General features: G+C 51.9%; 7 protein-coding genes across 7 annotated transcripts; 2 read left to right on the top strand and 5 right to left on the bottom strand.

Annotated features, from left to right (window-relative positions):
* Positions 1-659: 659 nt before the first annotated feature.
* On the bottom strand, positions 660-2,894 carry BCR38DRAFT_331187 (kinase-like domain-containing protein; the record flags this gene model as incomplete). The annotated part of the gene is made up of 2 exons (XM_040855036.1): positions 660-936; positions 994-2,894. 2 exons carry the CDS (start codon positions 2,892-2,894, stop codon positions 660-662), a joined length of 2,178 nt encoding a protein of 725 aa, XP_040720810.1.
* Positions 2,895-9,193: 6,299 nt separating this feature from the next.
* Positions 9,194-11,357, top strand: BCR38DRAFT_479737 (uncharacterized protein; the record flags this gene model as incomplete). Its single annotated transcript, XM_040863193.1, has 4 exons — positions 9,194-9,477; positions 9,533-9,693; positions 9,749-10,125; positions 10,176-11,357. The coding sequence occupies 4 exons, from the start codon at positions 9,194-9,196 to the stop codon at positions 11,355-11,357; spliced, it is 2,004 nt and encodes a 667-aa protein (XP_040720811.1).
* A 2,107-nt stretch (positions 11,358-13,464) lies between these two features.
* Positions 13,465-14,824, bottom strand: BCR38DRAFT_416189 (PAP2 superfamily protein). The gene is made up of 3 exons (XM_040859086.1): positions 14,684-14,824; positions 14,438-14,584; positions 13,465-14,357 (listed from the first exon to the last, which is right to left on the bottom strand). The coding sequence occupies exons 2-3, from the start codon at positions 14,495-14,497 to the stop codon at positions 13,701-13,703; spliced, it is 717 nt and encodes a 238-aa protein (XP_040720812.1). The 5' UTR covers positions 14,498-14,584; positions 14,684-14,824; the 3' UTR covers positions 13,465-13,700.
* Positions 14,825-15,254: 430 nt separating this feature from the next.
* Positions 15,255-17,667, top strand: BCR38DRAFT_5756 (RWD domain-containing protein). Its single transcript, XM_040865489.1, has 3 exons — positions 15,255-15,304; positions 15,356-16,096; positions 16,156-17,667. Exons 2-3 carry the CDS (start codon positions 15,526-15,528, stop codon positions 17,538-17,540), a joined length of 1,956 nt encoding a protein of 651 aa, XP_040720813.1. The 5' UTR covers positions 15,255-15,304; positions 15,356-15,525; the 3' UTR covers positions 17,541-17,667.
* On the bottom strand, positions 17,668-18,505 carry BCR38DRAFT_5737 (uncharacterized protein). Its single transcript, XM_040865485.1, has one exon. The coding sequence runs from the start codon at positions 18,275-18,277 to the stop codon at positions 17,795-17,797; it is 483 nt and encodes a 160-aa protein (XP_040720814.1). The 5' UTR covers positions 18,278-18,505; the 3' UTR covers positions 17,668-17,794.
* A 2,034-nt stretch (positions 18,506-20,539) lies between these two features.
* BCR38DRAFT_404336 (uncharacterized protein) lies at positions 20,540-22,429 on the bottom strand (the record flags this gene model as incomplete). Its single annotated transcript, XM_040857837.1, has 5 exons — positions 20,540-20,619; positions 20,817-21,373; positions 21,544-21,575; positions 21,615-22,214; positions 22,253-22,429. The coding sequence occupies 5 exons, from the start codon at positions 22,427-22,429 to the stop codon at positions 20,540-20,542; spliced, it is 1,446 nt and encodes a 481-aa protein (XP_040720815.1).
* Positions 22,430-22,982: 553 nt separating this feature from the next.
* Positions 22,983-23,890, bottom strand: BCR38DRAFT_5816 (uncharacterized protein). Its single transcript, XM_040865492.1, has one exon. The coding sequence runs from the start codon at positions 23,740-23,742 to the stop codon at positions 23,194-23,196; it is 549 nt and encodes a 182-aa protein (XP_040720816.1). The 5' UTR covers positions 23,743-23,890; the 3' UTR covers positions 22,983-23,193.
* Between the last annotated feature and the right edge of the window lie 2,141 nt (positions 23,891-26,031).

Consider the following 26,031-nt stretch of genomic DNA (forward strand, 5'->3'; position numbering starts at 1 on the left):
TGTGTACCAGCGTTGGCCAGAAACCACATGGACAGTAGCCAGCAGGCGGCACTCGATGATTACGCTGCGTTCTGAATGCTTTAACTGATTTAAACATTATATCATATTCATAAGTAGGAGTGCTTTTGTCCGGTCGGAGACCCTCGTACCTGACAGCTTTATCATCGTCTCACATGTGGCTCGGATGATATTTATCAAAACAGAGTTGTACTCGAAACGCGGCTTCTCTCCATTGATCGTTCATCGCCTTGTTCTAATCTACAACTGCTAACGCTAGATCACCACCAGTCAAACCCTATAATATCCCGGTGAGTCACGATATGCCATTATCCATACCACCGATTTCCCATGACTCTATGGGGATAGCAACATCACCATTGCTTGGACTGAACAGCTCCCGCGACCTGCCTCTTTTGTGTGTAGCTCGCCTGGTGTCCCTCGACACCACAGTCAGAAGGCTGGTCTAGTCGTACAATACACGTTGCATTCACTCCATTCACCGACTATCTGGAAGAAGCATGCCCCTCTGCAGCTTGGAAGGGACCAAATGGAGACGGTGCCTCGCTCGTAAGTTACCCTTTCCTGTTATCAGAGTTGTAACCTCGCGAACCCTTGTTATCCGGAATTAAGGATTAGAAGCAAATGGGAAATGATTTCCACTAGTTGACTACTGCGCCACTAGCACCGCTGCCAGATTGAGCCGCGGCAGAGGCCGATGGTTTGTTCGAAGATGCGGCTCGAGACTCGATATGCGGCCTCTTAGGTTCGCGCTGGGCTTCGTGGGAGGAATTAGAGCGTTTCTTGTCCCTCTCACGGTCACGATGGCCACTATCTTTCGCTCCTGCCGCCTTGCGGGCTTCTCGGTCCTGCTTTTCCTTTTCACGACGCAACGCCTTCGACTCGAACTCATGCCAGTCACCCTGGATATCAGCGAGTCTGTGGAAAGAAGTGATTAGTGAAATATTCCCACACACGGGAGCAATATCTGCTTACTCAATAGCCTGGCGAGGAGGCGGCTGCTCCGTCGTGAAGTATGCGTGTCCCAACACCTCAGCGGCAGAGGGTCGCTTCGCTGGGTCATAATGAAACATGGAGGCAAGAAGCTCGAAAGCAGAAGCAGGTACTCGCTCCTTGTACTTTTCGGCAAAGACGTTCGGCTTGCGATAGCCGGGTCTCAGTAGCTCAAACCACTCCATCTTAACCACATCTGGCCATTCGGCCTTGTTTGGTGTACCTAGGATGGCATAGATTCTCTCCAATTGGCTCATCTCAGTCCCGTCGCCCGGGAAGATGGCATGACGCGTAAAGATTTCAACCAGCACACAAGCGGCGCTCCACACATCAACGGCAGCCGTATATTGCGTCTCGCCCAAGAGCAGCTCCGGAGACCTGTACCAAATGGTAATGACACGGTTCGTGTAGTCGAGCTGATGCCGTTTCGCATAGAAGCGGGCCAGACCAAAGTCTGCAATCTTGAGTATTCCGTCACTGCTGACGAGAATATTTGCTGCTTTGATGTCGCGATGTAGAACGCCCCTGCCGTGTAAATAGTCCAGGCCTTCAAAGAGCTGCTTTGCCAGGTGCTTCTTCTGACCAGCATCGAGCTTGAAGGACGGATGATTCAGTAATCCCGTGAGATCGTGAGAGAGATATTCAAACACCATGAAGCAGTCGTTCTTCTCCACCATGACTTCTTGGAGGTTTACGATGTTGAGATGCTTGAGTGATTGAAGCAGCTTTATCTCACGGACAGCAGTAACGGGGAACCCATCTCTTTCCCCTTCCATGCGAATTTTCTTCAGAGCAACCAGCCTCTTGGTGTACACGTGCAACCCTTTGAAAACCTTGCCGTATGTTCCAGAGCCAACCACCGATTCGTTGCCGGGTTTCCTGAAGAACACGGAGTCGGATGTGGCTAGATCGGGTGGCAGTTGGGGCTTAGGCTTCAGCCGCCTTTCTATCTTCTTGACCTTTCTTGTTCTAGGGGTCTCGGGTAGGTGATGCCTGTTGTGTTGCTGCTCGGACCGTGCTCTAGACGATGCGGGCTCGGTCGGTACACCTCGTGGCAGGTCTCGATCTCGGTTGCTTCGATCATCGACAGGCTGCGGATCTCTTCTGGGAGGAGCTGCGCTAAACTTCTGCGAGATCTCCGGCTTAGGGGCTGCAACTGGAGCTTTCGACGTAGCCTTGAACGCAAAACTGAATTTGGAACCCGACGTGCCTGCCGCCGGGCCGGTAGGGGGAGCCCGGGTAGTAGGCGGTGGCATTTGTTCGTCATCCTTCTTTTCGGGTGTGGAATCCTCTACCTGAAGGTCTTTCGATGGCCTGAACGGGTTCTCATCGCCTCCAGATCCTTCCTTCACAGAAGCCGGTTCTGAATGGTTCGAAGCTGTATGGTGAGGACTGGCATGCTGAGGGGTGCTTTCGCCAGAGTGGTTGAGGTGACTTCGACTCGCAGCTGGACCGGTGGGTGCACCAAATGGCGAGCTCTTGAGGTTGGAACCTCCACGGGAGCCACCACGGGCCGGGTTGATATTGCCGCCTCGAAAGCCCCCTCTCGAAAAGCCGCGACCTTGCGGGTTTGCAGGACCGGTTGGGGGTAAAGGGGGTGACTGGTTTTGGTGGAATTGGGCCTGTGGCCCGGTAGGTGGCGCGAAGGTGCCTTGGGAATGCTGTGGGGGATACTGGCCGTGTGGTGAATATTGATGCGAACCATTCCAACCGCCGCGGCCATTTGCACCGTATGGAGACTGTGCAGGTGATCCATGGTACGACGAGCCGGGGGTCACGTGGGGCGGAGACTGGTTGTATCGAGGGTCATTGAAGTGCTTAGCAGGATATGCCGGAGGCATCTGGGCACCAAAGCTACTCCTGAAATTGTCCCTTCGAGACATGTTGACTTCTATGCTGTTGGCACCAGATGAGGGCTCCACTCGTTTGCTGAAGCGTGCGTCGTCGCGGCGCTTACCCTTCTTTCGGAGGCCAGACGGTGCGGCTGGTGGGTGATCTCCTCTAGGTGACCGTGGGGGCTGGTTATGTCGAGGGGGTTCAAACGTCGGGCTTGATCTGCGGGAGATCGAACCAGCCTCTGATGGTGCAAGGCGGGTTCGGGATGGTAGACTCGGTGAGTGTGCTCGTGAATACGAGGATCGTCGTGAAATCGGTAGCGGAGACCGGCTCGGATTTCTCAGATGCGAGTCCTGATCGGCGTGTGAAGGGGGATGGGTTTGGGGATGCTGCCGGAGCACAGGCGGTCCTCGTTCGACGTCGGCTTCGCGAGGAGATGGAGACCGACCTCGTACTCGTAGCTGGTGATTTTCGAACAGATCTGGCCGCTCCGAACGTGGCTTAATTGGACGACGAGGTCGGTCCTGGTAGGGGGATGGTGAACGTCTACGGTATGGAGAAGACTCGCGAGGGTGCCTTGAATGTCCAGACTTTTTTGACCGTCTCTTTTCTGCACGATTGCGGCTTCGTTCGCGTCTAGACTTCTTGCTGGGATTCAACGGGGGGAATGGTAACGGACTGAGACTTCTCCGTCTTTTTCCAAGTGCAGAAGGGGAGCGAGAGCGGACACGCGGCACTCTTGATGCACTTTCCCTGTTTCGAGGCTCACCTTCGTAATGGGGATGCAGAGCCTTGTCGTAATCGGGTTCCTTCGCGCGTCTGTCCCAGCCTGATGGTTCTTCGCCGCCCCGTATATGGTCTCGACTGGGACCAAAATCTCGAGAGATGTCGCGATGCCGCTTGTGTTGCGTTTCGTGGAATCGTTCGTCGCGTTGGTAGTCCCGGTCTCGAAAACCTTGGGGCCGTCGAGGAAATGGCGACGGCGATCGGGATCTGGGGGGTTGAAAATCTGATGGTGGTCTTCGAGATCCTCGTTCCGATCTTCCTCGGTCTCTGCGGTCGTCGCCGTGGCTGCTCCGGTCGCGGTTCATTGCAACATCTCGAGGATAACCTGGCCAATATTTGGGTGCGGGATGGTATCCAGCATATGGCGATGATGAACGATGCCCCCGGCGGCGGCCGGATGGGTCGCTATAGTATTCGTCCATGCTGGGCGGGAGTCGGATTTTAGTGGCAGCGAACTTAACCGAGCGACAGGGATCCAGTAGCCGCAAAAGTCAAGTGCTTTTGCCTCCAGTGCCCAAGGCGGGCAGTATGCTCTGTGCTTGGTAACGTGTGGCAAACTGCGACGTGACCCAGATCCTCATTGACAACCTCGCGGAGGAAAAACGGAATAAATAAAAAAAAGATGAGGGATGTTGCAGGGAGATGCTGGAAACGATCGCAAACCTTCTACGACCGAGTAGTTATGGGGGTAGTGACTGTTGTTGTTTTGCCTCCCAAAATCCCAGTCGCTGGAGATTGCAGAGGTCGCGAGCGCTGAAGCGGTGCTGGCAATTGGCTGTGCACACAGCCTTGGTCAAGGCTGCGTGTGGACAGAGGGGTCGGAAATCGACCTGACTTGGCTGAGGGGTGCGTTGAACTTGCAGCCCATCTCAAAAAAGCCAACTTGTATGTCCAGCTGTCTGTTGGTATCAGAATATCCCTCCGTCCTTCTGCGGTACTCGAGCGGAGAATGCAATCACAGCCACTCCCCAGACTTTCAAACGTCCCTCGAACCCAAAGGGCGGAGAGACCTGAGGCAGATGGCGACAAGGAGACTATCTACGAGATGTTTTAGGCAATTACCCATCCCTTCACGCGCCCCCACGAGCCAATGGCATCGACCGACTTTGATGCTCTGCTTCTAAAGGCAAAGAATTTGTAAATAGCCCCCGTGAATCGCAATTCCAGTTCCAAGTCATGCTTCATGCTCCGTTCCAATTATTCGTACTTTATACCCCGACCAGGGCGGTGCTCCTCTCGAAGCAGCGAATATCTCGTATATCAGAATATTTCCCAGCCACTTGTCCTTTCAGTGACAACAGTGCGGTGTGTTGTCTGTCACGAGCCTGCTGATTAGGATTGCTTTACATACCCTGCCGTTGTGGAGAATCTGTTGTATTCGTTGATGTCGAGAATGGCGTCAAATCCCACGGCATCGATGGAGGATCAGGTTCATCCTGGTCGTTTATCTCATGAGGCCTCATGCACATCGCAGTTGTAACATGACTGACGTAATGCCAGGTTGTGCCGTCATGAAATCATAGATCCAAGAACACTCCTCCAGCCGGTTAGTGTCCTCAGAATGACGTTGGCGACAGAGCCATCGGTCAAGCTATCTTAGACTCCATGACAATCCGATAAAACATTCCCCTAGACCATTTGAGACCGCCGAACTGTTAAACTGATTGCTTTACTGTCAAACCAGGTGTGTGGGCTTTGAGACAATGGTGATTGGGGGAATTCGTAGAAAGGAACACAGTGGGCTGAAATGCTCCATCCCGCAATATTTGACACTGCGAGATGCATGGCACCTGAGCGTGAACCCGCAGCTTCACCACCAGTAAGCATAGCGATATATCGCAATGATGAAGCTGATATGCCTCTCGACATCCTCACGGTTTGAAATCAACCGGGGCATCTCTTGGAAATTCGTGCATCCCCATATGCACCATCTCCACTGTACCAGTTTGCCATCTGCAGTCTGTATATTCCCGGAATCGTCGGATATCATGAACATCGTCGATGCATTCTCTTGCGTCTGGTCTCCCGTTCGAAACTATGCGCTACGAAAGGGTCATCCCAAGATGCTTCTGCGCAGCGGCTCCGGTTTGTACAGTTTTGAATGGGCATTTCCGGTAATTTTGTGGGAGGGTTCGGGATGCCAATGTCGTGGCAACGAAGTGCTATTGTTTGACATAGCAGAAATATGATGATAATGTCGAGTTCAAATAAAGCTGCCCATGCGATGTGTTGCAAAGGAAGGAGCGGGGTTGAGGACGAGGCATCGACAAGCCGCAACTAGAGCTGCGAGTGATCCTTAACATCTGGCATCCGCTCATCCCCCGTCTAGCCGTTTGCATTGATGGGAGAAATAAATGCAGCTGGTCATTGAGATAATGCTTGAACAGAGGGCGCTACAGCTCCAAGTAATAACTTTATGATGGTGTTGTCGGGACATCCTCCAAGGTGACGGTGAGCAATTGCAAATTGACTTGGGGGAATGTAGTCAGCGACCGACCAACAGTCAACAACTGAACGTAATTTGGATATTTGCAGATAGAAGGCTGCCAAACACCGGGCGGCGAAGCTGGACCGTGCGCCAAAGACACCACACTTGAAAAGCCACACTTGAAAAGCTCCTAACCACAACGGAGAGCGCCGGTTGACTTACTCGTTACTTCATCCGGCTGCCCTGCATTCCACGGTTGTCTTCACCTGAGAGCGAATACACTACGTATGCGTCGACTTTATCTTGGCATCCTGTAACACAGGGATCTTATATGAAGTCCCACCTGTCACTCACTACAGAGGATGTCTCCGGACAATAACTGCCAGCGGAAGTACAATGACGACGAAATACAAGACTTGACAAGCTGCCGTGTACGCTAGCTCCCCTTCGCTTAACCCGAGTCAAAATCTGGTTTGTGTAGGGTGATAAGTTCTTGGAACCATTCTTCAAGAAGTAGACTCGCGTATGGGCTAGTGGCTCCTTGATTCCTGCAACACCAGTCAGAGCAAGTGTTCGAATCCGTGACTAGGGATAGCTTTGTCGAAGTCGCGAGAGGATTACCTCGGACCAGGATGAAAACCTAACGCGTACTCGCGATTCAGTGGCTTCACCACATCATCTTACCTGCCTTGGAAGATATTCCTCACAATGTCTTGCGACGGACGAACTCGGAAGATGAGAATATGAGAAGAGGATGCGACGCCACAGTACTAGAAGTCGCATTGTTCGCGATGGAGAGGGTTGACCCCACACATCCATGCCTTTCTCCCGTCTCTCATGGTGACCGTGATTCCAGGTCCTCATCATTTCGGATCGACAAATCTCCTGCCATCTTGGAAACCTGTCATTGGGTGTCTGATGGGCAAGAGGGGGGGGCCGGACTGGGGGATGTGCTTCACTCGTCATGTCCTGAATTCTCAGAAAATGGCTCGGGACCAGCGCACCTAGGGCAGGCAAGCTGACAAGTTAGTTCATGTGCAAGTTGGCAGTGACCATCTCTGTACAGCCGCAAAGTCATCCGTATATACTCCACGAGGAATGTCGGGATCGACTGGTCGAATACCACATTGCCTATCAGGACAAGAAACCGCGGCAATACGGCCCCAACGCCTTACGGGGCTATGAACATAAGTTTGGAAGGCTCCTTCGCTGATCATTGATGGAGGCCATCTATTTACACTCGTCCTAACATTTGTTCGGGTGAAAGATCTACGACTCGCTGCTCACTGGGGTCGAAATGCCCAGATGGCCCTGTCGTCCGAGCCGAGCGCTCGAGTCTTGACACGAGGTATGATTCAAGGAGGCTACACCCATTGTGGACCAGACGAACCAATCGCTCACAATCGAGGCTGAGTGACCTCAGGGACGAGTGTACTCGATACGATTGGCTCTTGGCCTGTCAAATGTCACTTCGATGTTTGTTTTGTCACGAAGATCGACTCAATTGATCTGGCATTAACACCTTTTTGTGTAGTAGTCGCATTCTATCCAGGTCATCGAATGTCTGGAGGTTGACAGAGTAGTTCCACCTTGCATACTAAAATGGGATGTATGGATGGACACACCACTCCCAACTCCCGGTGCCCCCCGCACGGCATATCAGCACGTCACTTGTTTTGAGCATTTGAGTACGCCGTGGCGTGGTCCAGCAACATGCGAGCAAGCAAGAGCTTGGCAATTTGGCTACCACGACCACGAGCTTCCAGGTAGGTCGACTTCATCAGTCTGTTCGCATTATCCCGTTATATCCACATCGCACAGAGTCCCGCCGCCATATGTTGAGGTTATTCGAAAAGCCAGGCCATTCGTCAGCCACTTACAAGCAGCGTGGCTCATCTACTCCTTCCGCGCAGATGACAGGTCGCTGACGTCGCTGCGTCCGGCTTGCGCGCTGGCCGTTGGCTACATGGTTGCCAAGCCCAAAATTTCTTAGATTTGAGAAGGGTAGAAGCTAGTAGATGCTGCACGACGCAAGGTACATCGCATCTTTTCTCCAGACGCGGATTTTATAGGTGCAGGGGTCTGTTTGGACACATGCGGGACGGGTTTGATCCTCGCCCAGCACGGGCATTTACCTGGCAAAGCACCTGAAGCTAAACCATTTACAGTAAGGCCCAAGACCCTTGGTCAGACTTGGGGCTCAACTCACAACCTTATTCTGGTAACCTAGCGCGACGACGAAACCAGATCGTGTTCCATCATTGCCTCAAGCCCATCGCCACATAATGCTCTAGTCCGATTTTGTGCAGGCATGCCGTGAGAAGCACCGCAATGCTACTTCTGAGATGCGGGCCTGAGACTGCCCCACCGGCAGAATGGACCACACAGAGATCAAAGATGGTCGAAGCTGTGGACGGGTACCCAGGCAATGGGTGAGATCTTGTCAGAAAAGCACCTCCCCGACTCGCATCCTATGATGGGCCATGACGAATGGCTTCACCGCAATGGGCAGTTTTCGTCTGTCTTGAAATCTGCAGCCAATCGCAAGGTCGCAGAGGTCCCAGAACTTGAATATTCCCACGTCTTCATCACTCCGCTTGGCTCTCGAGATAGTGGCACCCTTGAATGGCATGCAGAACTTAGTCCATAGCGCGAGGCCGGACCTGTCGGGCCCGCGTGGAGGCCATGAATAGCAGTACCCTTGAGGGGGATCTTGGGATCTGATATGTGGGTGCCATAGTCTTTTCATGCGCCCTTCCGCCACTTCCTGCTCGTCTCTTCTGTTTCGTAGGATGACTGCGGCCTGGTGTGTGTCTCCTTCACCCGCTAATCCCCAGCTCCCCTCCCTGTGGTTGCTGCCGTCGTTCGTTTCTACTCAAGCCTTTTTTTGCCATCTGCTGGTTCAGGCATTGTTTCGTCTGGTGTGTGGACCGGTTCCCTGGAGTGCCGCCAATCCCTCGTCTCTTTCATCTCATTCTCTCGTAATATACTTTCCTTTCCCATTTCTGTTTGCTTCGTCATCTCTACCATCGATCACGACGCCGGCGACATCTATGGATTAGATGAGTTGATCACGACCACAAGTAAATTTCCGGCTTCATCGCCACCGCCTAAGAGTGATCGGCCTTCACGATGTCTGGGTATCATGACGTCGGCAGTGGCAGCTTGAATGCGGCGGTGGACTGGTCGAGGAATTCAAGTTTCGGGGTCACCTCGACTGGCTTCGCGCAAGCAGCATCCGCTGACAACTCGACTTACATGGTCATCAATCAGTTCAAATTCCTCGCTGCCAGGTCAATACGGACATCCACTATCGTTCTCGCCACCTTCAACACGATATCGGCCGCTGCAACCGCCGCCGGCATTTACTATGATTGCTACTCCACTGCTAAGAGGAATTGTCCGGTGGGGAAGAAGTGAGTTGGCTTCGTCAGTACCAATGAGCGGACGCTGAGGCTAACCGTGATCCAGAGTCAACAAGCTCACCTGTGTCAAAGGACCCGAGACATTTCCCTTCGTTCTGTCTCTGGGCATCACAATACAAGGCATCATCTTTGCTGTTTCACAATCTAGAGGCCTGGAGGGACTGTTTGAACGAGGCTGCTCCATCATCTCTCAGTTTATGTGGACAGGTAAGTCGATATGGTCGTGGTGTTGATGAGCGAGCCTCGCTAACTAACTCTACAGCCATATTTATTGTGCCTTACATACAACTCATCTTTGGCCTCGAGGTCGCCTTACGAGGCCTTCGAAGCAAACCGTTCCCACAGAGAAGCAAGTGGACAGTTGCGATATGCTTAGCAGGTTTGAAGATCGTGCTTATGATCACTGGCCTGGTCGCTTTCTTCATCCGGGCCCCCGATTTTTGTTTCGCATCTCTATTCTTTTTCGTCGCCCGCTGGGCAGAAGGAGGATTTGTGCTTCTGCTGGTCATTGCTGTCCTCCTGACGATTTGCGCCGTGACCATTTTTATCAAGTTGACGAGGAACGCCGATATTGAAACATCTGAGCGAGTCCTCGCTTCCAGAATGGTCTACTACCTGGCTTTGGCCATCATCTCAACCGTAGGTCCATCCCCCTATCTTGGTGTGGGATCACGACTAACATTGAATAGTTGTTGATGATACCCTTCTTTGGGTTTCTCACATTTAATGACATTGTGGAGACGGGCAAGACTACGAGCCTAACGCTAGCCATGATTGCGACGGTTGTTGCGAATGTATCTGGTCTGATGACAGGTGGCCTTCACCTTTTTCTTCGATCCAACACAATCTCTACCATTGGCCCGAGAGACAAACTGGCCGAGTACGAAAGGCAAAAGCTCAAGTACAATATTCGCATGCAGAGCCCCAACGACCTCGACGAGCCCGCTCACATGATGCAAACGGTCAACAACCGGTCCCTACGAAGGAAAGATAGCGAGGAAACACTCGTCCGCTACGAGAAAGAAGAAGAAGCTGCGATAGAAAGTCCATCCTCAACTTATTACAACATCCCGCGGTTTGAGTCGAAGTCTCCGAACCCGTTGAGGTCAAATGCTGTGACGTCTCCAATCGCAATACCAAGGAATCCTGACAGGGCACAACTATCCTCCGCATCGTCACATACCCGAAAAGCTTCTGCGTCTTACTCGTTGTTTCCCAGCAAGGACAATGCCAGCACTAATTCAGTAGCCTTTTTACCTTCAACCACATACTCGCCTAATTCAAATATGAATGAATTCACATTCAACCTCGATGACATCAAGCCACCCCCTTCGATAAAAGTCAATGGCCGTCACAAGCGTGATTCATCCATGTCTTCCACAGCCACGGTCCAGATAGGACTTCGTTTATCGAATGTCCAAGACATGCCGCGAACGACTAGCACGATAATCAATAACGATGACAGGGTTCACAACCTTGGTTGCCCTAATCTTGCTCCCATCCGGCCTAATCCGCTGTTCAAATTGGGCGTTGCAGACCAGCCGACGTCTCCTTCAGAAAACATCAGCCATTCAAACTGCTGTTCCTGCACAGAAGAGCCTAGCAGAGACGTGAGGATGAAGACACTTCCGCCTGTGCCTCACGCCATCAAAACCGTCCAGAGCCAAGCCTCCACTGGAGAGGAGACACTCAGTCCCGCTGTGTACAGCCCCCATAGCCCTCAGAAGGCCAAGCTACCGAGTCCAAAGGGTGTTGGGTTTAACGTCTTGAAGCGTGCCAACACTACACCTGTACAGCCCGATGGCACACCACCGCCACCTAGGAACAGGGGAAACTCTGATGCCCAACGATTCAGGAGTGACTGGATCTGAGCTTTTGAACTTTGACCGCAGCTGAAAATCCGAGGAGCTAGGGTCGAATACCAAACAGAAATCCTACACATCCTGCATCATCCATTTTCACATGACTACCTCAGTCTGTCTCACTTTTCTCCTATAGATAACCAAATACGCCATCATCATCGTCCAGTATTCTTACTACAGCCAAAACACCTCAACTTCCTTATATATCTATCCTCTCAAGGGGATCCCTGTACGATTACAAAAGAGTCGGGGTCGGGTTCTCTTTGTCGGTCATTTGCTCTTCACTACATTTCTTCCAGCGGCGTTGTACGGGAAACCTTTATGATACCTGAACAAGACGGCTGTTTTTTTTATGTTTTTTCCCCTTTCCATTTCGAGGAGTTGAGAGTGGTAAACCAAGCTACTGTTGCATACACTTTGACTTTCGGCTGTTCTCTCTTATTAGTTATGTGTTTATATGATGGATCAGGTCCTTACGAGCAACACCTGCTGTGTGCGTGTGTGTGTATGGATGGGAAGATGAAGTCGGTGGGCAGCTAGCCAGGCATTTGTACATTGGGAAGAGAGGAGGGGTGGAAAATTATCATGTCTGCTACGTCAATCTTATGCGAGGACGTGGATGTGGGACGAGGTTAATGACCTCGATGGGACAAAAGGCTGTTGCGGAGTGCGGGCAGGATAGACGCCCATGTGCGGATGAGGTGTGGGAGATGTCAGAGCCGAGAGGCCCTCTGCTTCTGTTGTAGTGGTTGTTGTTATAGCTAAGAAATTCACAATCATCACACAAACACGAACTGAGATGGCTCCATGTTGAATGTGGAACTATCGTCAACATTAACAACTGAAGAGAGCAACCACGGTGTCCTGGGTAGAGGATACATGGCCTGAAGGCAATGGTATCCATTGTCCCACCCGGATTCTAGGTGTCAAGGTGAGTTCCGAACTCGAATCCAAACTCGGTTGTGGACAGGGTTCTTTGCTATAAGCCCCTGAATCTTTTGGTTATTCAGCCCGGACATTTCCTTCTTCACTTTGACTAGACTACAGATATGAGTCAGTTGACTGAAGAATGCGAAAGAATCCCTGTACTCAACGAGAAACCGGTTCATCAATGTAACCGCATGTCATGTCGTGTTGGCAGTGGCCCGTCCCCCCCGAGACCGAGATGTGGACCTGCATCAAGGACGAGCTCCACGTGGCTCACAAGTGACGCGGCGAGATTAAGACTCTAGAGGAGGTCGAGGTGGAGATTGCAATACTTGGGACCATTTAGGGACCAAATGATCGGTTCGACGCAGGTCAAATTTAATAGGTGTTGTGAATGAGTGGATGGCACGAGTATGGCAACTAGCCAATGGGTTTGCCTACATCTCAGTCATTCACGCCAGTGCCAGGCTGTCGTAGGTACGTCGCTAGCATCGTTAACCAGAGATCCAACTAAGGAAAAATGCAGCAAACTCGAGCGGAAGTCGAATGGCGCCACTCCTGTTGAGCGTGGGGTTTGCCTTCAAAGGGGTGGGTATCTGAACGAGCCTGACTACAGCCTTCTAGAAAACGCGTGTGGCCCTTTGCTCTTATCATATGTTTTCAAGTGCTCGAGTTTTGTCAGTTTTTACTGATATTTCTTAGATCTTGTTTTTCGTTATGTTCTCCTACAGTAATAGATATACTTAATAAGAACCTGTAGGTGTAAAGCCTCGTCCCGGAATTTGAGCTGCGTTCCCTTGGGGTATAACACCTCCGGTACCATCTTGAAACAATGTTTTGAACAGGTGCAGAGACAGGGTTGTGTTCCCTGGAAGCTGAATGTTATGCATTTATGTATTCGTATGCCGGCCGACATGACCGAAAAACAGAGCAGAGTTTCTACGTAATGTCAATCTACATCGTGCGGGCAATGGTACAAGTATTTCTGACCTGAAATTGAGAATACCGGTTGTTTGTAGTTGGCAAGAAGCGGGACCTAGTGTTGATATTTGATTACTGAGCAGTCCTGGCCCCGTATTTGGACAAGGCTGTGGACCCAGGTTCTAATAAGGGCGTCGAATTCACTACTCAAGGATGTATGTCTTCGACACTTGCATGAGAGTAGACATAGAACACGCCACTAGTAGTAGCCAAATTTCGTTGGCATGGATTTGAATTCACTAACAGACCCAGTAGTAGGGCACGTGTCGAACTATCCTACAGGTTTTCAGGCTAATTGCAGACTACCAAAAACATAGTGTGAAATCAAAACCTAATTTAATGCAGTAGAACCATGCTTCATGCTTCCAACCCACACCAACTCCAACTCAATGCAAGGTACACAACAGGTCGCGGAAACCTCCTTCAGTAGTCGATCAAGACACCTCAGTGAACTTTCTTCTCTTCCCGTCCCTTCAGAGCCATCATTCTGTCATCCCATTTCTCCCAACCGGCTTGGCATAGATCTTCCTCCACAACCAGGTCTCTGACACGCAGAAAGCGAGCGACTGGGTGGTCGACCGCCCATGTCAGCCATCCCGTCCTGCGGATAGCAGTCGTGAAGAGGAACCACGCGACCGCACTCGCCGTCCCCGCCATACAACCAACTAGAACCTGCTTTTCGGTATGGTAATTGAGATATATCCTACTCCAAGCGACGGTGGCGGCCATTCCTAATCCCAGCACACTCCATACGGCACGCTCCAGCATCGTCATGGGTTTGTGGTTGCGTCGCTTGACGCCAGCGTTCTCAGGCTGGTGGCGGAAGAGTAGGAACAGCGCCATGGACACGGCGAAGTAGGAGACGAACTGGGCATGGCTACTGGGCATACCGTAACCCTTGCCGTTCATGAGAGGAGGGCGTTCCTCCTTGATGAAGCGCTTGAGCGCGAAGTTGAGGGCCTCGCAGGCGAGCTGGCCGGCGAAGAGAAGCGCGATCTCGATTTCGCGGGTCGACCAGATCAGGGTTGCGTAGACGACGCAGAGGCCCTGCGGGATCAGGGCTAGCCAGGCGCATAGGTACGAGATATTGTCTCTTGGGTCCTGTGGGAGCCATAGTGATTTAGTGCAGGGTTCGGGACGGTGGATGATGGTTGGTTGGTTGGGACGCATTGGAAACTCACATAGTGGACGTGGGTGAGGGAGAGAGACGCCAATGGCATCGGGTCGTCCGCAGTGGACATGGTGAGCTTGTTTAGGTGAGCTTGTTTATAAGCGTGCTTGGCTGCTGATGCAGTGAGGTTGCGCTGTTCCTATTGCAGATGCATGGCCTTAGGGCGTTTTTGTCAGGATTGCAGATGCAGATGTGTTGCAGGGTTGCATGAATCGATGATAGCTGGGAGCCAGATTGGCAGATATATGGGCCTCACATTTACACTTGACAGAGAAGGGCCCCTTGTTGGACGTACAACGTATCACAGTCGCCTCGAGAAGCAACGTCGTTGGAAATACTCCAAAAGCCGGACCCAACGAAGTGGCTGGTTGGAGCATGTGCGTCCCCGCTGTTTTTGTGGCGTTCCCCACCATTTCACCCTCATCCAGTGCAATCCAATTGGGCAGCGACGTTCCTTCATTAGTCGTGGGCAAGGTGGGGCTGCTACCGAGGTGGGCTGTGGCGTTTTCTCCCCGTATGGTCGCTTGACGCCGAGAGAGTCATCATTCCAATGCCCCTCGTTGCTCTGAAGTGGCGAACTTGGCCTGCGACATTGCATTGTCAGCATTGGCTACGTCCCGTTCTTACGATCTTATAATAGATTGTCGACCATTGCCAGCTAGGGGTTTGGACGTTAATCTGGTTATCCAACGGAATCTTGACAGGTCAAATACACTTCCATATGCTCAACGATTCGGTTCCATTGTGGCGATAACCCTCGCCTCGTGTATGTGGGCTCAAGATAAGCTGGTATTGATTAGAGACAACGTCTCTAAGCGGCCGTCCCAGGGAAGATTGCGGCAGTTCTATGAGCAATCATTATTCGCACACTAATCGGGTTTGTTGATTTCTTTCTGGGTTGGTTGCTCATCTTACTGACCGACGAAAGGTACGACTATATCGTATCTCCGACAACAACTCCGGAGCATCAACTGGAGATATCTTGACTGTGGGTTTGGCAATTATATGACTATTGAAGTGAACGAGGATATGAAAACAGTTCCGCAAATCATCGCCGAACGGATTAAGCTCCATGAGCATCGATGACCTTTGCTGATTATGGAGGAGGACTTTCGCGAAGTCGAGCTCTCGACCATAGCTGCTATATACCCAGAGGAGCTCTGCATTGACGAACAGGACCCGTATGCCTTCACTATCGAGCTTCCAATCAGTTTGAGCAAGCCTGTGGTAGTCAAGTTCCCGGCTTCCTCTAATGCGGCCCCTTCTGGACAGCTTCCTGAGGCTCGACTGCCAACAGTCAATGCTGTAGAATCACAGCAGCTTTCAAACTTTCCAGCTCTGAGTATCCACATTGAGTTGCCAGAGGGCTACCCGACGGAGAAGCCACCCAAGGTCGCCTTATCCACATCACCACCGTGGCTGTCACCCAAGATCCTCGAGAAGCTTGAGAGCGATGCACAAAGGTTATGGGAGGACATCGGCCGTGACCAGGTCATATTCACCTACATAGATGATGTTCGACAGTCCGCAGACACTATCTTTGGCTTGGTCAATGAGCAAGGTACCCTAGAGGTCGGACCAGAGCATAAAATAGCGCTTCTAGACTACGATATCAAGGCGAAACAGACGGCCTTCGACAAGGGAACATTCGACTGCAATATCTGTTTAGGTAAGTTATACCGTGCGCCCGCCAATGCTCTCCAATCGTAATTCATAGCTTCTGTACAGATCCAAAGAAGGGCTCAGTCTGCCACCGAATGCTCGACTGTGGTCACGTATTCTGTGTCCGGTGTTTACAGGACTTCTACAACAATGCCATCAGTGAGGGTGATATTTCTACGGTTCGATGCCTGGAGCCGGGCTGCGCCGAGAAAAGGGATGCTGCCGCACGAAAAGCTTCTGGAAGCAAGCGACGGAAGCCTAAGACCCTCGTAAACCCCAGCGAGCTGTTACAGATCCCGCTTGGCCACGACGTCGTCAAACGTTACGTGATGCTCAAGTACAAGGCTGAGCTTGAATCCGACAAAAATACAGTCTACTGTCCCCGCGAATCTTGTCAAGGTGCCGCTCGATCTAAAAAATACAAAAAGCCCCAAGGAGTTGAATTTGCTGCGGATGCGGAGGAAGAGTCGGACGGCGAGGATGGCGAGGGCGGCGAAGATGGCGAGGGCGGCGAAGACGGCGAGGGTACCGATAAAAAAGTCGCACCCCTGGATCTACTCGCCATCTGCGAGGACTGCAGTTTCGCATTCTGCACACGTTGTCGCAAGTCGTGGCATGGCGAGTTTCAGTACTGCGTACCTCAGGAGCGCAAGGAAGAGATCTCCGAGGAAGAGAAGGCTTCGATGGAGTACCTCCGGTTACATTCCTCGCCTTGCCCAACATGTGATGCTCCTTGTCAGAAGAGCCATGGTTGCAATCACATGAGGTGCTTCCGCTGCCAAACACACTTCTGCTATTTATGTTCTTCTTGGTTAGACCCCGAGAATCCTTATAAGCATTTCAATACCGATTCCACGGGGAAACGCAGTGCTTGTTTCATGAGGCTTTGGGAGTTAGAAGACGGCGACGGTCATGACATCGAGGTTGGTCGAGGTGCTCAGCATCGTCGCGAAGAGGCGCAAGCCGCCGAACTTGAAGTGGCATTCGGAGAAGAAGCTCGCGGCGCCGTCCCTCAGCAGCAACGGCGGCAACGAGTTGTTCAGGCGCAACCAGGTCAACCGGGCCAACAAGATCAACAGGCTAACAACGCCAGATTTGCTGTCGCTCGCGAAGGCCCGCTCGTGCTACGGATCGAGGGGTTGCCGGCTGAAGCCAGAGGTCAGCAGTATCGTCCCGCAGCTGGTCGTGGTCGTCCACAAGTGGTCAACGGAGGCCAACGAGGAGGACGTGGTGTTAGAGGTCAGGGACGGCCAGGGGCACACCAGCAAAACCATGGCCGGATGCCAGGACAGAACCGGCAAGTGAACAGGAATGGCCAGCGCGTGCAGAATGACGGCCCGCGCGAGGATGGCAGGTTGAATGACAACGACGAGGCATGGGTTCGCCACTTCGTACGGCTTGCCCTGAACGACCAGGAGCATCTGGTGGAGATGGATAGCGATGAGGACTGAGTGGTGGACCCTACATGGCACGATAGCTCGAATCGGTCCAATGCAGTAGTCGAGCTTCCCAATATGGCAACGGCATTAACACCAGTAGACACCAATTTCGACCATATCAGACAATCCACTACTTAACTTCCGAAAAGGGGCAGACCAGAACGGAGACTTCTTTGGTAGCAACATGGGTGGGGTTGCATTCTTCACGGCTCACGGCAGTAGTCTAACTGTGATTACATTTGAGCGCGCGGACAATACCCCCCATCCTAGACAAGCCCCGTTGCATGACATACGAGACAGGTAGATCTCGCCGACCCCAAATGGAAACCTTGGAAACATCCCATCCAGGAGAACAATACCCAGACCAACCCCTTGATTAGCACAGGGTCACGGGAGATCATAGCCAGGAAACGAGGCAGCCTGAACCCACAAACTTCAATAACACGGACTACAGTCATGTCTTCATAATGTGTTTTGCTAGCGGCCCTTGAAACATTTGGCGTGACCCCTCCTCCCAAGAACGCGTTGATGATGATTTGCATTGGCCAGACCCTCGATTGCCTCACCCCATTTCGCCATTCGCATTCCCTTGGGTGTGGCTCTCGGACCATGGGGGTTTTTATCCAGCAAAGCCTGAAAAAAAATATTTGCCGTACCATCGAGTTACTAGAGCACATGAACACGACAAGAACGACAAGGGGGCGCGCATCAACATCGCCGACCATCAAATTTGGATGCGGCCCCCTCATGTGCGTGACCCTAGGCTTCAGGAAGTTTGTAAAATCACCAAATTCTGACAGAAAAAAAAGTAGGAGATATCAGTCCGTGTCCTTGCGGATAGTCGGTGAGCCGAATGAGCAAGTACTGCGCAGTAAATAAATGCCTTGCAAACTCCAGGTGTCTGCCTGACATGTGTAAAGGGGCCGTTTGGTCAGACTGGTGGCAAATGTTCTTGAGGTTACACGCAAAAAGACTTGCCATGTATGACTGTCTGAGAGAGGGCCGAGCCCGCATCAGCAGCAACAGGGAGGTAGTAATCATCATTATTCGTTGTGTGATGGGGAGGGAATGAATAATGTGGGGGGTTTTTTTTGTCGAAGGGCGCATACCACACGATCGACGTCGTCCTTTCTTTCTCTACGCAAGTACATACTATAGTACACGTGGAGGCTTTTCACCAATGGGTGCTGTGCCCGTGGGTATAATTAGACAGGATTCTGCAAGAAATTTATTGAGAGTGCAACTCTGTAGTGGCTTCGTTGGGGACCGACAATATCGAGATTGGAGCCCGGCCTCGTGGCCGCCCATTCTTCAGTAGCTAGCAGCATGCGGCAAAGGACACCCACACCACCAACACCACTATAATGACCATCATCACTATGCATAAGGTATCGATCGCCAGAGCGGCTGCGCCGGCGGGTAACGGTTAGTACCATGGGCATATAGCAAATGGTTGTGAGAAGAAAGAACGTGTATGGGTTGGCCTATGGATATTATGTGTGCATGCGTGCCTCGCTCGTGCCAAAAGCGATCAGCGCAAGCCGCAACTTGTTTCCCACGAATGAAGGCTCAATTGGCGGTGGAGATTGGCCAGGTTAAACAGAATCGACGTGCGAATCGGGCCTTCCAGGCTAAAATTGAGCCTGCATATATACTTATCAGGTTCGTCCTACAGGGTTAGATTCACTCATCTCGGCAGGCCTTTTGGCGCAAGTGGGCAGTGCGAAATGCGTGTTCAATGCAAAAATATCGATATTTTTGGGGGCGGGGCGAGGGGGAGGGGATGAATGTCTTATTGTGGCGGGTGGGTGATGAAAAGATGAAGATGGGGGAAAGTTTGGTACGGCGAAATTGACGAGAGCGACAGGCTACTGTAGGTTTGGGTACCTTGCGGGGTAAGTAACGGGCGACTTTTCGGTCCCGCCGGCATCTGTGACTGGCAGAAACAAGATGGAGATTGAGGTTAAAGTCGAAGGCAAGGCATGTAAATCAGTCCGCTGGAGGTTATGAACTTGGTCCCAAGATTGTGCCTAGTAGTTCCATACCAGCGCCCAGCAAATATGCAGCCATCAGATGCAATGCACGACGGGCGGCTGGACAATTGATTACATGCACTTACCATTTGAAGCTACGACCTCGCTTGCGCAATCTTTGGGGGCCGTTCTTGTTGCATTGAATGGTGGCCATGAGCATTTCACCGCAACTCGGCGTGTCCTAGAAGAGGACACTTAATGTCGGATATAGATCTTACATGGAAAATTCTTCAGTAATGACGGTTCCGAGGTCGAGTTTCTTGGGTTGGGATACTCTACCTAGATTACATCAAATTGGGCGAAACGCGGAAACGGTTCCCAGAGAATTGGAAGAATCTGGGGAGCCGAATAGGGTCGCGTCAGCCAGAGACGGGACGATCCAACCCTTTCTTCAGTATGACTTCTTTCCATATTTAGAATAAGCGCAGTTCGAGATGGTGGTGTTCGACGGCTGAGGGAATGCAACTTGGGCAGCGGGTAGAACGGCTCGCCTGTTTGCCGAGCTTGGCACGAGGACAACATTGATCTCAGACGGACTGTGATAACACGACCAGCTTCTCATACTGGATACTATTCGGATGGTTATTCCATTGCCTGGCATTCCCTCCTTCTCGGATGCGTTGGGGAATGGATGGATTGCCGACCTGTGCCTCCTGCCTCTTCCTGTACTGACCATATCTGCTCTCGAGGTCGTGTTCGGAGATATTCCTCACGTAATCAGGGGCGCTCCCGCTTGGGTCGTGGTTCTTAGCCGTTGCATTGAACTAATGAAGAGGAAGTGATTATGTGCGTACACAGTAATGAGGTAAGTGACACGGGAGCAGCCTTGGGGCACACTAGCTGGCGCGCTAGTAGGCGTTTGCTGCCTGGCAACTGCCTTGTTGGGACCCTGCACCGAATAACGACAGGAGACTAAACTCTAGTTGGGGGCCTCGTGTGCAAGTTGCTCGATGTGGTTTCGTCTGAACTCTATTCCTCCTATCGTCGCTTGATATTCAACCACTTGGTATCGTTGTTGCATATTGTGCAGCCCAAAGTTGACCCACGAACGACGACAACTGGCAACGCACACATCATGTCTGATTCATTATCAACAAACACCTTCCGTATTGTGAAGTTGTTCGCGATCGCGCGCACCTTCCATACCTTTACGGGGTGGATAACAGCCTCATCCTAGTTGGCCCTGGTAAGGTGCGTCAAATATCAGACGTATGAAGTACCAGTATGGACATACGGAGTACACAGGCGGGCTTACCCTGGTCAATACCCAGTCGGTTCCCTTGAACCATTGGACTGCCTTGGCAATACGCGGGAACCGACTGTGAAGCCCTGCCCTGCCAGTGCCCCGCATTGTTTCTTGTATTGCAGGCCTTTTTGTCCCTCTTTCTTTGACGGCTACACCGGCCGCCGTATATTGAGCCGACTTCTCTCTTAGAGCTGCATCTTGTCGAGCTGTCTGTTCCAAAGCGGATGGCCCCGTAGCCCCCCCTATTCTCGATGCAATGCAGAAAATTGAGGGTATTATTCAGCGGCAGGATTATTGTGCAGGAATATTGATGATCTGCTTGCTGCTGCATGTCTTGTGCGACTGACGGCACTTGATGCTGCAAAGCTACATTCTGCTTGCGCCTCGGTCCCAGATACGAAGAAGGTACCACTCCCACCCATCCCACCGAGATGATCGAATCTGTATCTCGGAATGCTCGCCGGTCCACGATGATACGGTGACCCCGGCGAGCTGGCGAGGAGCGCGCGCCTGAAAGCTCGTCATGCTCGGTTGCTCGCTTCACCAATGTGGCCCCCATTCCCGGCCTGTATGTGTCTAAGCCTTGTCGTCTACGGAGGTATGACTAGGCCCGGCTACAATTATCCTTGATCCCTGAACAAGCGCTGCGGAACATCTTGTGCCTAGCGTTACAGTTCGCACCGGAGATTCCATCACCTCTTCTCGAGACCTGGATTACTGCGAGGTACTACTGTACCTGGTCTCTAGCGAACTCGGAACAAGGACGAGCTGTCCACTCGTGCATCCGTACCTGAGTTGAGTCTACACCATGCTAATACCCGTAGTGGACGGCACGCCCAGTGTTTGCTCTGGTCGACTGCAATGACATGCTGCCCATGCTATGCGGTGTGATTTCTGTAAATGGCGCATTGGCTTCGCATGTGATTCGATACGCCGAAGGACCCGCGTATCGACCACGGGTAATATAAGGAGCAGACGCGATTGAGATGTGCGTTTCTCTTTGGGCATTGCACAATCGCAGCTATTTCTCCATCTAGTCACGCTCAGCCCGCAGAGCCGGGGATCTTCGCTCGAATGGAGTCTTCCGGCCGGTCGTGCTGGCTCGAAACGGGCTAGGTCAGGTGGAGGTATGCAGGCTATTGTCCAAACACGCTGCTGATGGCGTCGAACAGCAGCGCTTGTGAGGACAAGATTGGTCAAGGGTATATCGGCAAAAGGGAACCAGAATTCATATTGTCGACTATCGACGGTGCCCATGACAAACTGGGATTCAGCATGGCAACATGTTTCTGTCACCATCCATCGAGTCTTGTTCGTTTCGTGTGTCTCATTTGTTTGACTCCCTCCCCCTCCCCCCTTCCCGAACCGGTCGTTTTCTATCTGCCGTGATCTGAGATGACCTATGGACTAGGCTACGTCTAGGAGCCCTCCCCAACTCGTTTTACCTGTTGATCCCAACCGTCTTCCAACGTCACCAGGCCAGACTGCCATGGGGTCCAGAACCTTGTGATTACCAGACAGTCGAGTCTATTGACGAATATGGAGAGGCGCTCCAAGGTCGTCTGCGTGCTCGTCCTTGGTCTCCACGCCTCGGGCCGCTTCGGAATGTGCCAGAGTAACATGAGAAGACGGAAAATCGCACGCGGACGCTAATTTTGTCCATGACGGCAAGACGTGCGGGATACGCTAGGGAAGCAAGATTCGATCCATTTCTTCGCATATACCTACACACTATCAACATGCCGTCTGTCGGACGCGCCTTATTAGCAAAGCCTGTGCCGATTGTCAGAGCGCGGCAGCGACAGCAATGTATGTGTTCTGAGTCACGTTCAAGCTCGATTACACCACACGGCCGAGAGCCACTTTACCTGTCAAGGTCGTCATGGCATGATCTGTCACTGAGGGCGTTTCGTTCACGGCAACTTTGTCGAGTCGTGATGGGCATTGAGCAAGCTTCCTATTGACAGGGGTACTGCTCTGGCTCAACTATATTTAAACCACATATAGCCATAGAACCGTTATGACCATGGCAGAGCTGGGGATAATTTCGGCTTGCATTACTCGCGCGAAGCTTTGCGAGACTGGGCAGATTCAATCCCATATCACACATCCACCTTGATTTTTAAGCAAGCACGCAGAGCCACCACCACTTCATTTGCGGCCGGTGGACTTTCTGTGACGGAGTAAGTTGTGTCGACCGAGTACGAGTGCGGTCCATGAGAGCCAATGTGGCTTTTTGTGCGCGTATGCCAGTTTTGCAGCTTTTGCCAAACGCTAGCTCTTCACTTGCCGTCCATGTGCCTCGTCTTGAGAGGCCTGCGGTTTGGGCATCCCAACCCATATACCAGATGATTATTCGGAGGTTGACGGGGCTTTTTGTTTGTCGTTAACAAGAAGGGAGGCATGTCGTTGAAACTGGACGATACGACGAACCAAACATCGGACGGCTAGGGGCTTTTGGTTTGATCCTGCCCGTTACGGGCCAATCGGCCGATGGCACCTCTGGCCCTTTGCGGCGTGAGCCTATAGGGTTGGTGGATCGCGACTGCCGTTGCGAATCCACCAGGCGTTGTAGACTGCAACGGTGCTCCAGGGAGATCTGCTCGAAAGGAAAGAAAATGTCCGGCCCATGCCCCTGACAAGGCCCCTGTGATACGTACGGCGGTACCCTCTCGGGCATCTTGTGGAGTGCGAAGCAACGTCGATAACCGATTCTCATTTCGCATCTCGCTCTTTGTAGTAACCCTACCATGTTGACACAGTCTTGACACATGCCTGATTCATCAATAACCATAGCTCCGTGGACCTTGGGCCAGCGACTCGGCCGGGAAAGGGGAGTTTGTTTGGTATGTACGGAGTACCTCCACGGAGCCTTGTATTTTTGCAGACAGACCGAGGGACATGGGCGGGGCTCCTTCCGGCTGCGGCCGGCCATTGCACAACCCACGATGATGGCCACAGCCAACACTCTTCTGGTTGCATCATACCACGCGAAGACAGGGTTGTTTTTAGAAACAAATTCCTACCTTGAATTCCTGAAGGCCGCTCGAGAGCTCTTTTATATGCGTCAGCCTGCAGTCAGAACAACAATGTGATGATGAACGAGTTTCGCGTTTCATCCTGCTGAAAAGATGAGCGGTCGATTGGTGTGCCTGCTATTCAAGTACAAGTAGCTAAGTCCTTCAGTCTGTAAGCTACACTGGCTAGGTGGTGCCGGGATGCAAGCTTACATAGCAAGTAGTCAGTCGAACCGTCGAGTACCCCTTCTCACAATCATAACCATGCATGCTGTGCAGTTATATGTTCCATGCGATGTGGTTCTGTCTCGCCCGTTGCGGCTACTTGTATGCTACATTTGCATGATTTGTCTCTCTTCCCTATGCAGTAGATTTCCACACAGTGAATTGTTCGTGGGCCCGCCATGGTTGTTGATACGTGGTGTTCTTCTCCCGACCCCCTCCCACCCAAGCTTTTATGTGAGCTCACAAAAGTGGCGGGCGGATTTCGTTTCGACTACCACCAAAGACGGGATCTGATCTCATAGGTACCATTACTACGACGACGGAAAACAAAGTTGGGAATGTCGTCTTCAATGCTGCGTGGTTGAGTTGCAGTCAGCCCTATGCCATGTTCCGTCTGGATGGATAGCCGGCTTTCGTCATTACTCCTAAAGAAATACGTCTTTCTCAAAATCTACTTGAGGATATCATGTTCGTAACGGCAATACGTGCCTTGTTGCTTTGACTGTTCGCAATTCCCCCTTGCTCCACCAAACATGGCATGCAACTATCATGCCATTTGGTTTTTTTTGGTCATTCAGCATTGAGTCAGTGACGGTCACTTACAACTCCACACGTGCGACAAGCTCGCGCGCGACTCTTGATCGTTACGGCAGGTATAATGGTGTTGAATTATTTGCCCTTAGGCCTAGGCGCACCATTAGCAGGCCAAGCGAGATTCGCAAAGCCTTTTTGTTCCCAGTTTGGGTTCGTAGAGCCGACAATGGTCATATCACTTAGCAAAGCCTAATAGTCAAGGGAGATTGAGATTGAATAATCAACCAAGCAGGAAAAAGAGAAAATTACATGATAGTAATTCGCGGCTTTCTTTCGTTACGGGGTTGAGTTTAAGCATCTCTCCGTCTTTCTGTCTGTCTTATTTTATTTCTATCGGCTCGGTACAAATTGCTGTGCTCTCCTCTGCTCTTCACTCTCTCGAAGCGAGCTTACTGGATCCCCGCCAAAACACCCCTGACCCTAGTCAATGGCAATCTCGTGAACCGATTTTTTGCGGCCAGGCTCCCATGCCCTGCTCCCCTGCCCACACACCATTCCCTTTGCACTCTGGAGCGGGCGCGTCTGTCCAACGGCTGTTCTACAAATTTGCGGGCCTGGACGCTGGCAAAGCCGTCGGAGGATTTGCCAACTAATCAGAGCACCCTGTTGGGGGCCAGGGCAGGCAGACAGGCATTGGCTTAGTGCAAAAAACAGAAGCTGCCGAGGGTGGGCAAGGGGTCTTGCGGGCCAAATCTTGACTAGCAGCGAGAAGCTAGGTAAAGCTGCTGCTGGGGGTGGTCTCTAGATGATCCATGCCATGCCCTTTCTCTAGGCATGTTCCTTTCTCTCACCACTCCACATATTGCCCGTCACTTGAAAGTGCTTCACACACTGGTACTGGGGCCCTGGCTGTAATCGTGCTGGAAGAGGTAAGCAGGTACTGCTGTACTTTCGTCCGTGAGAGGACGATAACTCGATGGTGGTGGGTTCTACCGTGGAGAGATATTCCGTTCACGTGGAGTTGCAAACCCCCCCCCCCCGTATCCTCTCTTGCCTTAAAAAAGTCAAATAAACACATGATAGCCGCTTGAGGTTCCTGATCTGCCCATTCATCTTTTGCATAATATCGAGACCTCTACTCTCGAGCACCTCTGTCATCTGCTACGGGCTGCTGGTCTCAAGTTCGCGTTCCAACCGACCAGGAAAAACGATCGTCGACCGTGTACCTAGGCGATATCGAAGGTCCTGAAAGTGTGGTCCGTCACTCACACTCCCTGGCAGGCTACCGAAAACTATCTGGACCACGTCCCCTGCCAGATCGCCATTGCCTCCGTCTCCTTCCCAGTTCGGGTTGCATGCACTGTACTCTAACTTGCAGAAGGTACTCAAGTCACTCAAGTCACTCAAGTCACTCCAGTCGACCAGAGTCTGTGCCAGACCCCCAAGTC

The sequence above is a fragment of the Pseudomassariella vexata genome (genome assembly GCF_002105095.1).
Source record: "Pseudomassariella vexata strain CBS 129021 chromosome Unknown BCR38scaffold_1, whole genome shotgun sequence".
NCBI classification, from domain to species: Eukaryota; Fungi; Ascomycota; class Sordariomycetes; order Amphisphaeriales; family Pseudomassariaceae; genus Pseudomassariella; species Pseudomassariella vexata.

What these genes read in the sequence shown, in the direction of transcription:
- BCR38DRAFT_416189 (XM_040859086.1), bottom strand. Translation starts at nt 14,497, where the DNA reads ATGTCCACTGCGGACGACCCGATGCCATTGGCGTCTCTCTCCCTCACC. An exon ending in CCCTCACCCACGTCCACTAT is followed by an intron (nt 14,358 to 14,437) that starts GTGAGTTTCCAA and finishes TGGCTCCCACAG; the next exon opens with GACCCAAGAGACAATATCTC.
- BCR38DRAFT_5756 (XM_040865489.1), top strand. Translation starts at nt 15,526, where the DNA reads ATGGAGGAGGACTTTCGCGAAGTCGAGCTCTCGACCATAGCTGCTATA. An exon ending in CGACTGCAATATCTGTTTAG is followed by an intron (nt 16,097 to 16,155) that starts GTAAGTTATACC and finishes GCTTCTGTACAG; the next exon opens with ATCCAAAGAAGGGCTCAGTC.
- BCR38DRAFT_5737 (XM_040865485.1), bottom strand. Translation starts at nt 18,277, where the DNA reads ATGAGGGGGCCGCATCCAAATTTGATGGTCGGCGATGTTGATGCGCGC.
- BCR38DRAFT_5816 (XM_040865492.1), bottom strand. Translation starts at nt 23,742, where the DNA reads ATGGCCGGCCGCAGCCGGAAGGAGCCCCGCCCATGTCCCTCGGTCTGT.